Source organism: Gastrolobium bilobum, unplaced genomic scaffold, assembly GCF_033153095.1.
Source record: "Gastrolobium bilobum isolate Gb01-03AN ecotype WA unplaced genomic scaffold, APGP_CSIRO_Gbil_v1 utg54464, whole genome shotgun sequence".
In the NCBI taxonomy this organism is placed as follows: Eukaryota; Viridiplantae; Streptophyta; class Magnoliopsida; order Fabales; family Fabaceae; genus Gastrolobium; species Gastrolobium bilobum.
This window is the reverse complement of record NW_026896005.1, coordinates 103028-115008: the sequence shown is the minus strand read 5'-3', so window position 1 is coordinate 115008 and position 11981 is coordinate 103028. Positions and strand designations below refer to the sequence as shown.

The following is an 11981-nucleotide window of genomic DNA, read 5'->3' as shown; positions in this document are numbered from 1 at the left end:
ATCTCACCTCTTTCAAAATGATAAGTTTCCCAACCTATAAATACATACGCTTGAGCATAAGTTCTCTCCATCTCCTCCTTAATTAATAGCGAAACAACATATATAAAATGATAAGTTGTGATGGTTACTTCAGTGTCCATGTCAGGAATTAAGAATCTGGTAGAAAATCCCGTGGAGTGCAAACTCAATAGTTGAATGGGCATAAGTTTCAGACACATGTCTCCATTACATATGTTTGTCTAACCCCAACTTTCCATTACACATGTTCATGTCACAGTCTCTTCAGTTGCATCCTCAGTATCTTTGATTCTGACTTTGGTTAAGACTTCATCTATTGGTTCTCTTTTGCAAACTGAATGTGCATAAGTGGACCAGCGCTGTGAATGTGCTGGTTGAAAATGGAAAATGGAACGTGGCAAAGTATCACACAGAAACAGAGGGATGGGCAAGGCACAAAGAGATGAGATTAGTAGGAAGAAGAAAATAAGTAAGAAATTAAAACAAAGGGTATGACCTCGAATAACAATCAATTCGATCGGGTCTAGTGCCCAAGCCAAAGAAGTAGGATCTTACACCACCCGAGTTCACGTATAGGATTACATCTTTCTGAGTTGAGTACGTATGACCCAAATCCAACAACGTGACATTGTTGATTGAAGTAGGAGGACCTTTATATTCAACCAACTTGGTCTGTCCTGCATTCAAGTTCGATTAAAATCAAACAGATTAAGTTTACATCTTCAAATCTCTTATTTGACATATAAATGCAAATATATTTTCTTTACCTATAATAAAACTAAAAAATATAGCGCATCCCAATCGGTAATTTAACAAAAGGGATAGGAGACAAGTTATCTCATGTTTAAAGACAAATAAAATGGGGTTCACCAATTTTTTTTTAAAATAAATGCACATTTTTTGATATGAATGTGACATGAGAGAACAATCTCATTTAACATGAAAATATGATTTCCCTCCAACAAAATCGACCCTAGTATTGTGGCATAATTAAACCCAACTAGGTAATTACTAAAATTTGAAAATTATGGCATAAACTCATCATATAATAATGATTAGAAAGTAAAGAAAGCATAAAACATATATGAGTTGTTGTAGAGTCAAAGCTAGGTTTGTATCCCTCAAGTGGTGAAGTGTATCACAATATGGGTGTAGTAGTATAGATCAAAGCTCAATGAAAGACATTGTAAATGTTATCTCAGGTATGGCTAAGAGAGGGGGAGTGTGCAAGGGCTCGGTGGCTCTATAATTTGACAAAGTAACAACTCATAAAAGTAATGGATACAAGATACATCCTCAGGGAAAAAAGAGATATAAATAGGTGAGAAATATTCTCTAATGATAAGGAAGAAAGAAGAGCCTAATCGTTTTTGCCTTATGTCTCAATGCTTGAGTGAGGACGTGCATCAATACATGTGTGTAATGAGCTGCAACGGAGTGAGGGATACTCTACAATGAGATCCATGTGCTCACTCTGGGGAAGCAACTCTTGACAAGTCCTTCTCTATTTTTTATTTATTTTTGAAGTTAATCCAACTCTAATTACTTTTTTTGAGGCTAGTTGGCTCTCCAAGTATTCTCACAAATTTCCACTTTTTGAACTAGTTATGGGACTAATCTGTAATGCGTGACGGGTCAGGAATAAAAAAAATTAAACCCCTCCTGGCAAATGTGACATGTGAAAATCAAACCGAGACACTTTCCTTTTACTCACTCAACTCCCTGGCTAGCAAGGGAGTTACCACCATTTGGTTCCCTTGTCTATTGTCTAGAACAATACACAAATGCCCATGTAAGAGATTGTGACTAAAGAAAATTTGTTGATGTCAAAATTTATGCATCGCAAATTAAGCTTGCTTTAATATGAGAAAACGTGAATAAATTTGGCTTGAACGGATTTGACATAGGCTTATCCAGAAAATCACTTAAATCAAGGCGAAGCAATGCCAAGTAAAACATATATCGGTTTCTAAGATCAAATAATCAAGCAGAAAAGGTACTGAGAGAAATGAAAATACCGAAGTTTGCATTCAACTCTGGAGTTTGCGAACTTATATCCATCATGTTCTTGACTCTGAAGACTAGCTTCACCAGCACATTCACAGCGCTGGTCCAATTATGCGCATTCAGTTTGCAAAAGAGAACCAATAGATGAAGTCTTACCCAAAGTCGGAATCAAAGATATTGAGGATCCAACTGAAGAGACTGTGACATGAAAATGTGTAATGGAGAGTCGGGGTTAGACAAACTTATCATTGTGAGAGAGGTGAGATGAAGGTTCACTTTCGCAAACTAAATGCGTTTAGTTGTATCCTACAAAAAATAGGTAGTAGTTGAAGTTCTGTGTCGTTGACATTTCAAAGACTTTTTGCTTGTTTTACTTCACATGTCATCTTTATTATTATCTTAACCAGGACCATTTCATCATAGACAATATGGTCCAATTAGGAGGGATTTTCTTCTCAGTTGTAAAATATCAAGAGTAAATACCTTTTTTGGTTCTCACGATGTCCGTTTTAGTCCCTAGCAAATAAAAAGGTTCATCGGTCCCTAAAAAATTTAAAATGGACTCATTTAGTTGAAATTATGGTCTCTCATAAATTCAAAAAAGACTCATATTAGTCTCTAGGACTAAAATGGGTCCATTTTAAATTTATGAGAGACCACGATAAGTCTTTTTATTTGCTAGGGACTAAAGGCGGGTATCGTAAAATTTGCTGAGGACCAAAAATGATATTTACTCAAATATTAAATTGGGCTTGTATTTTGATTATTTGGACCTTGTGCAGGACGTGTTAAGGAGGCAGAATTAAACCATATGATGTAACATGGTGGCAAAGATAAGCCACACACTCAGGGAGGGCAGCATGGTGGCAGACAAGTTAGCAGACGCGAGACATTCTTTCTCAGACTGAGATCTGTATATTTTTAACGAGGCTCTCCAAGATTGTAAAATTTTGTTAAGAAGGAATCTGATGGGCGTTACTAGCCCACGTATGTGCACTGATTTGTAGTTTGTTTTCAATTCCATTAACTTTCAAAAAAAATAAAAATCAAATGATGTATTCGGATCAACCCAATCAAAAGAAAGGAGAGAAGAAACCTCAACACGAGCCACGTCAGCAAGGGGTGGAAAGAGATGACAAAGAAACACTGTAAGAAGACAAAGCAAGGGAGAAAAATAGTTAGAAACAAATGATGATCAGAAACGTGCAAAAGAAAGGAGAGAGAATGACAAAGAGGAAAGAATGGGAACGGTGTCCCATTTTACAAAAAAAAAAAATATTCAATTCCAACAGTAAAATTTGTTAAAGTGTCTCGTGTGCAAGTTTGCTATAGCAACTTTGTTTACTGTTTACTGATGTGACACCTTATTGGTAGCCACCTAGTTTGATACTTTCAGTAACAAACTATATGGTTAAAATATCAGTTTGTTCTGAGCAAAAACAAGACACGTGGCGATTTCTCCCAAGTTTGCTACAGACCATAGTGAACTATGAGAGAGAAAATGAGGCAGAAAAAATAAAAAGGAAAGGAATCAGGAAAGTATTCATAAGAAGGGAAACTTGAAAATGACAAATGCACTGTGGCTCTTGTATCTTTGGAGGGACTATATTAGGGATCTCAAGGTCTACTGCTGGCCATAAAAATGAAACGAAGGTTAGATTAGAAAGGGGGATGGGTTTTTGGCTCTAAGAGATATGGAGTTACGAGGAGATGAAAAGGAGAGCTCTACTTCTAAGATGGGGGGTCTTCGAAGAACAAAAAAAAGGACAGATTCTTATTCTCACAGCATATGTAACACCTCAAATTTCTAACAATTAATACAATATTCTTATAATAAATAAATTGTCAAAATTCACGTTTCATATAATTATGATAATAGAAATATTGCAGAAGATAATCTAAAACTAATTTGGGAAAATGTTACTGCCGCACCTGTACAGGAACAAGTGCAAGGCTAACTCTATTACATTCAAATAAAAATCTAAGACTACACTTTTATGCATAATATTTATGACTAACTAGAAATCCTGAGTCGTTATCTTCAATGCCCACTGCTAGCTCGATTCCTTGCAACCTGATTTACTAAAAATCTGCTCCACCCGAAGGATCATTGCAGTCAAACAAATACAAAAATCAACAAATCTAGTAATCCTAATCAAAACATAATTATATAACTCAAAAATGTAATCACATAACAATTTCAATATTCATCATTTATATATAATTAAATCTATTATTATAAATTATCTTTAAATTCCTTTAGTGGGAAGAAAACCATGGTAGACCCGGAGATCCTGCCAGTCTACCCTATGACCCGGATATCCTGTCAGTCACAAATAATCAAATTGGCCATAATCAAAACATTTCTTCCTAGTGTGCACACATCTTCCTAAAGTTTCTACTAGTATCCCGGATATCTTGCCAGATACCACTTTCAGAAGAACGGATAATATATGTTCACATCATATAAATATATCGGAGGCATAAAGCCCAAAGGTTGTGTTCATCACTTTAGGAGGTACCATCCCAAAGCTATCCTCCCACTATTAATTAATCACAATCCCACATAATTTCAATTCAATCATAAATCTCTTATTCAGAAAGTTTCCTTAAAAACATCATAATTTCATAATTTGTAGAATTATTCAATAAGATCCATGTACATAATGAATTTTAATATCATAATCATAGTTTCCAAATTTATTCATATATCATATCATAATCATAAGACTCATATATCGCACATAATCATAATTTCCAAATAATAAAATATTCTAAAATATTCTAATTATCACATGTAGTGATTTAAATTAAAAAAAAAATTTACCTATATATAAAAAAAAATGTTCACACAAAACTAACCTAAGAACATCTAGGGATTAGGATTACCTGGACTCCGTGTTGGTGACTTCTAAAATTTGGGGAAGAGAAGCGGTTGGTAACCAAAGGAAGATAATAATAAAAATAAATAAAAAAATCAAAATTTGAAGTAAGGAGAGAGAGTAGAGGAGAAGAAGAGTAGTGGAGAAATTATGACACCCTCCCCTGTATGCATCCAAGGGAGACGTCTGCTAAGCGGATTAGAGTCGGACGTCATTGAATTAAGTACTAAAACGTCCTTGTTTCATCACAAAATGATTTCTTGTATTGAAATCTGTTTGTACTAAATAAATAGTGTGAAAATTTACAAAATACATTGCTTGCTGAATCAATAATTTTCCAGAAAAACCTGTCTGTTTGCAAAAATCATAATAAATCGAGCTTTCAGAATTTTGGCATAAAGTTTATATAATCTGAAACTAGACATCTGGGGCCTCGCGTGGATATAAATTATAAGTGAATCGGAGGTCTGTATCCCCCAAAACAGAACTCGCAAGGTGCTCGTTAAATCTGTTTATAAATCAGCACTTGAAACGTTCAGAAATTGTTTTTCGCAAAACGTAACCAGAATCTCCCAAATTACAAACTGACCATAAAATCTTAAAAACAGCAAAATAAAAACATGATTCCAACGTAGTCCATCCTTCCAAAATATTACATCCATATAATAAAGTCAGCCAACACCCAATAAACAAAGCAGATAACAGCAGAAATTCCAAACAGCAGCAGTCAACAACAAATATCCAAAATAATAACGTCATCATATGCTTTTTCTTCCTCCTGCAATTTTATAAAAATTAAGCCCCAAAAGGGGTGAGAAAAATCCCAGTAGTGTGATAGCAAAACCAGTAATACAACAGTATTAACTAGATACAGAATTTCAAAACAGTCGCATCAACATTTAAATTTCGGCGGATACTAATAGTAATCAAAGTGCGTATATAACGCCAAAGTAATGTACGTTCATAGCACTGTGGTGCACGTACTACTAACAAGCACAGTGGAGATTCCATATGGCCCATCAAGGTGAATTCCAACTGCGTCCTATGCGAACTGAGCCACGGTTCCGTTCCCTGGTACCTGAGGGATGCCTACATGATGCATGCTCAGAAAAATGTTTCTTTTCTTAAATATTCTTAGTTCAAAATCAGCATGAAATTCGTGCATGTATGCCATGCTATGGTTCGCACACAAAAGCAAAACAGATGAAATAATGATGTGTATGAGCATGACTATGTCATAATCAAGATAGCATATATTTTATGGATTTTTAATGCCAAGATGCCGAATAACAAATACTACCCAAAACAGAATATCCATCATGTCAAGTCCAAAGGCAGAATACAAATAACAGGTAACAGAATACGAATCCAAAGCCCATGTGAGTAACAGTTCACAATTCCATACTAGCTAATAGTAAGAATAGGTAATGCCACCTAACACTTACCTCGCGTGCCACAAATATTAATCAAACAGCAGCAATAATCAGTCCACACTCAAGGGTTATGCGCACCTAATCAAGCAAAACCAAACAGAATTTCAAACGTTGATTCTCATAATTTTCAAGCACTAGCCATGCCTACAAGCCTTAGCATTTTACACGGTTTCTATAAGTCTTTTACTCACTCATTTTTCTGACTTCAAGTCCTCTTTCTAACTTGTTAACATTGAAGAAAATTCAAGGTTTCTCAAGTCACCCATTCGGGTTTCATACAAAAAGGTCTCATGATTTTTATTCATATATTTTCAACCCTACAACCTATGGTGCGCTACAAAGGACCCTAAAACATGTTGTCAAATTAGTTTAAGACATACAACAGCAGCTACCTCCTCTAAGTTCAACAAAGCAGAAAGTTCCCCAAGGGAGACTATATCCCAAGCTCCAACAAAATCGATTCTGTGTGCTTGTGGACACAAGGCCCCAATCGGTACAAAAGGGCAAAATCAACCAGAAAAGGAATGACAACATGCATTAACTTATCCTATCATGCAAACATGGAAAAACCACAAGGAAAACAAAAGAGAGGTTTGAGATGAACTTATGGTTTCTTGGCTCTACACACCAAAACTACCAATCGGTCAAGGAGTCAACTTTTTCCTTCAACGTTCCAAGAACTCTAGCCCAAGGACATGCAATGGGGAAGATGACTTATTAAAACAGAACCTTGTTCGTTCAAAAAGAACAACCCATAAGAACCGATTCGTGTGTAGAGAGGAATCAGGAGAAGAGAAAATGGCTCACCTCCTTATGATGGACTTTCGGCTGAACAAAGAACAAAGGAGAAGATGTTGAGTTATTTTCGTCCCTTGCTCATGGAGCTCACGGTCTCTAGCTAGAGGGGGAAATGGAAGATTATAATAGCATCTAGGTTGGTGGTGTTCTATGGAGATGGTCATGGTTCTAGCAAGGGAGGAAAGGATGATATGTGATTTTTCTTGATGTATTTACTCCACACAGCTCACTGTTTTAGGGGGAAAAGGAGGAGATTGAATGGTTAAGTCTTTGTTCTGGTTCAATAAGATCACTTTTCCACTTATTGCTCTACACATTCAGCGCTTAATGGAGAAAGGATGGAGTTTAGAAGGCTGATTTAAAAGCTACAAGGACCAGAAAATTACTTGGCTCTCTCTCCCTTTCATGCGCACAAGAGGGTGTAAAGGGGTGTGGGATTTCTACCCAATAAAATGACATGCAAACTGACTACACTTCTAACATTGACTGCATGTTAAAAAGGCTGATTGAGATTGCCTAATGGCACAAGCATTCATATTGCTTTCTGCCCATATCAGCGCATGGAACAAGGGAATGCCAAGTGGCTGAATTTTTCCATGTGTTGATCCTTTGCCAATCATGGACTGCCTTGTAAGATTCTTAAGATAAGGTGAGGATGGATAAAAGATTAGGGCTGAACCTAAGTCCCCCTTGAGGCTCTTGGGCCGACGGTCAAGGGTGTGATGGGGTCCAATAATTCAAGTCCAAGGGTTCTACTAACTTATGAACTAGCCCACTAAATTATTAGTTCCCATGTCTTTTAGGTATCCTTAGGCTTTCTATATGTTACAATTAAATTATTCCTATACTTCTAACTAGAGTTTCAAATGCCAAAAATAAATACTTCCCCACAATTATTGTTCAAATAATTCCTTAATTTAAATTAAGTCCACCCTAAAGAAAATATTTATACAATTAGAAGGCAAGTACTATACCACATTCCTAATTGCAATTTAAATCGATTCCTAATTATACGGGATGTTACAGAAATATTGAGGATTGAAAGTGAATTGGTTTGGTTAGGCTAGGCCTCTATTTATAGTTGAAGTTTTGGGCTCGGATATGGGTTTCGTGCAATTATTTCCTTATTCTTCGTTGATGTATCTGGGTTAGATATTGGCTTCATACAATTTCCTTTTTATTCTTAATTTCTTATGGCTCAGAATATCGCTAACTCATCACTAACTCATTATTGACTCAATGTTGACTCATCATATCTAATCAAATTATGTTTTATTTTTACTAATCCTAATCCAATCAAACATTACCAATCAAATAATCAAACATTAAAGCATAAATCATCAATCAATTAATAATTCAATTAATTACAATTTATCATCTAATAGATATATATATATATATATATATTACTACTAATTTATAGTTTATTATTATTATTATTAATTTATTATTATTATAAATTACTATTATTTTTCTAGGATATTACAACACACTTCTAAAACAACAACAAAAATTCTTTGAGAGAGGAATAGAGAGAGACACGAAAGGCAACACAAGTGAGAAAGGAGAGGCAACACAAAAGCAGAGATATTGAAAAGAAGAAGAGTGTGTCCTTAGAAAAGGTTCCATAAAGGGGAGACTAAACACAACTTTGAGAGGAGGAAGAATATGCAGGAGTGAAGAATAGCAATCAAATTCTCTCTCATAGTTCGCTATGGCCTGTAGCGAACTTGGGAGAGATCGCTACGTGTCATGCTTTTGTTCGGAGCATAATGACATTTTGACCTCGTAGTTCGCTACCGACAATAGCAAACTAGATTGCCATAAAGTGCCACATCAGCAAACAAAGTTTGCTAGCTGCTGTAGCGAACTTGTATTCGTGGCACTTTGGCAAATTTTAATATTCGTGTGGCAGTTGGGAATTTTTTTTAAAAAAAAAGTGACAAATGGGTCATTGTTTCGAAATGATGACACCTAGAGGGGCCACAAAAAGGAAAACGTGATGAAAGGTCATGGATGCCTATTTTGCATGTTCTATAGTCTATTACATATGTACCTTACTTTTACCATGTTGGCTATGTATATAGTATTATGCATGATTGTCAAAAGTTGTGTAGATTAAGTTAAGGATACATAACTTGGAAATCAAGTAAAGATAAAAAAAAGTGTCTTGAATTGATGGGACTTCTTATGGATGTTAGAGCATCCTAGTTTGTTGGGCTATGGGTTATCTTTCCATGTATATTAGGTACCCAAGTGGAGTACCAACATGTGTGGAGTGAGCCATGAAACAAATGGGACAAACCCAAATTATGGCTTTGCTCGCTGGCATGCTCGCTTCAGCAGGTAGGGCCAGCGAGCTAATTAAAAGTGAGACAAAAACTGAGCTGAGACAGGGGACTGCTCGTTGAAGTGCTCGCTCAAACTCGCTGATGCCCTCGCTTCAACAAGATGAATAGCGAGGAAACATGGCACCTGGGCAGTAGCTATTGCCTGGGGATTTAATTGATCGTTGTAGTACTTGTTTTAGTGAGCTGAGCAAAGTGCTTGCTGGGGAGCTCGCTTCAGCGAGGAGCTCAGCTTGCTGAAAATTGGGAATTGTGCTATGGGGTTTATAGGAACCCTATAATTGTGTCTAATAGGATCAATATGATATGATTAAACTATAGTTGATTATTCCGCAATGTCACTGAGTTACAATTATTGTTTTGGTTTACTTTAAATATGGTACTTATTATTACTAAAACGTGTAACGTTAAAAAGAAAAAGTTAAGTCGTATTTTAATAGAATTGTTGTGATTGTAACTGCGTTTAATATTATACGTAATAATAACATACCAGATTACTACGGGATGTTACACGCATTGGCTAAACAGTGGTATAGAATAGAAGATCGTCTGCACAATTATATGGGCCAGCCCAGTTTATTGAAATAAATTCTTTTGGCTTCCTTTTCAATGTTGGACCCTGACGGGCCTCAACCAAGTTCGTACCTAATTGCTGATAATTTTATTTTTTTTAAAGATTGATAATGTTATTTTTAATACTAGCAAGTACATTTTGATTGTTATTTTTAATACTATTTTTCAGATTTTGTATCTCTAAAGATCTGCTTTTATATGACGATGGTTGTTGTTTAAGGCTATAAAATCCCACTACCCCATGTCAAGTTTCATGCTTTGCGTTACTCCAGATCTTTTAATTGGAATCTGTCGCAACATGTATATTATTGTAATATAAGTTACTATTTAAGATTTAATATATTATTGTATATTAGATAAAATTCCTATTGGTATTGATGTAAAAAATATCAAATTGAGATGGAAGAATAATCTCAATCTGCTAAACCTAATAAGAAAAAAAAAAGCTAAACCAACATGATCAAATTGTTAAAAATAAAAAATAAAAAAAATATAACCGAGTAAAGATGAAATTAAATTAAAAGGCATGTAAATTTTTTTATCACTGAACAAACAAAAATAGAAGGATTTGCTAAGGATAGCAAGACATTCATCCTCATTGGATATACACCTGAATTGAAAAGGCTCAAAATTATACAATTAACTTCAAAGAAAGACGCAATTAAACATCTTTTTCTCCAAAAATAATAAACCTATGAAGAAGAAAAACATATATGCAACTTAATTGGAACAAATTAACTCGTTGTTTTCAAAAGGGTAGTGCGGCTATTGTTGATTAACAAAGCTGCAATCTGTCCTAATCTCGCCATCTGAGCCCGTAAGAACATCTATAGAACCCATGTGGACCATTGCCTTTGCAAACTTCACAGCCCAATTACTTGCTCCGTTATTATTATTATAATTATAATTATAATTATGATTATAATTAGCATTGCTTATAACCATTTCCTTTGTTGATTCGCTGCTCCACAATGTCTGATCCGATGTCAACAACCCACGATGGTTTATCACTCCCTTATAGTACTTGTTGTCCAATCGAATTGGCGTGGCTGCATCAAGTGCCACCGTTGGGTCTGTGTTGCTCGCTGGTTGCGGACACTTTGTTTTCAACCATGCAGCATATGAAGGATCCATCGAAGGATCTTGAGCATTTGTGTCATTGAATGAGTACAGGCGTTTAGAGAAAGAAGAACAGTGTGATACACCAATTGAATGGGCTCCTGAAAGTGTCACCATTTCTTCTGCTGACAACCCTTTTCTTGCAAAATTGGCAACAAGTTGATCAACATTGAAGGTTGGTGCTGGTACATTTTGTGGCACTTCATCACCGATGGAGACACGACCATCTCTGCGTCCTGATGGAACGTCGTAGTTAATGCCACCAAGTTTGAGAGCAGAGTCTCGAGCTGCAAAGGCGATAATGTCAGCACATGAGACTGTGTGAGGACATGCTGACTCTAATTGGGACTTAGCATCCTCAATCACTTCAAACCCACGTAAGCTTGGATTGTTTATGAAGTTGTCTCTCTCAGCAGGTGGGTTACCGGGTGTGGATGCAAGTAACACTGAACCATCACAACCCTGTTTACATACATATATATATATAGACAGAGAAGAGGACATAGTAATGTTAGACATTTGCATACCTATTATATAGTCAGAAGTTGAAATTTTATATATCTAAACAGTGAACTTACCCTCACAAAGCAATCATGGAAATGCATTCTAATAAGACCAGCACCAAAACCCGGGTTCACAGAAACTGCTTTGTTGACTGCGCTTCTGACAATTGCCTCAGCAGATGGACATGTGGAGCTATAGAAACCCACCTGCAGAGTTGCTGAGGCCAATGATGAAATACATAGAATGATCAGAACCAAGCTAGAAACCATTATTAGGTGCATATGTGGAGCACTATCCAT

At 35.9% G+C, this 11981-nt stretch overlaps 1 protein-coding gene across 1 annotated transcript; it reads right to left on the bottom strand.

Annotated features, from left to right (window-relative positions):
* Positions 1 to 10824: 10824 nt before the first annotated feature.
* LOC133297242 (peroxidase 5-like) lies at positions 10825 to 11981 on the bottom strand. The gene is made up of 2 exons (XM_061496354.1): positions 11757 to 11981; positions 10825 to 11640 (listed from the first exon to the last, which is right to left on the bottom strand). Exons 1-2 carry the CDS (start codon positions 11979 to 11981, stop codon positions 10825 to 10827), a joined length of 1041 nt encoding a protein of 346 aa, XP_061352338.1.

Bases quoted from the DNA above. Each gene is read 5' to 3' on its own strand.
- LOC133297242 (XM_061496354.1), bottom strand. From the start codon at position 11,981: ATGGATAGTGCTCCACATATGCACCTAATAATGGTTTCTAGCTTGGTT. The intron at 11,641-11,756 runs GTAAGTTCACTG...GTATGTAAACAG, and splicing joins TCCATGATTGCTTTGTGAGG to GGTTGTGATGGTTCAGTGTT.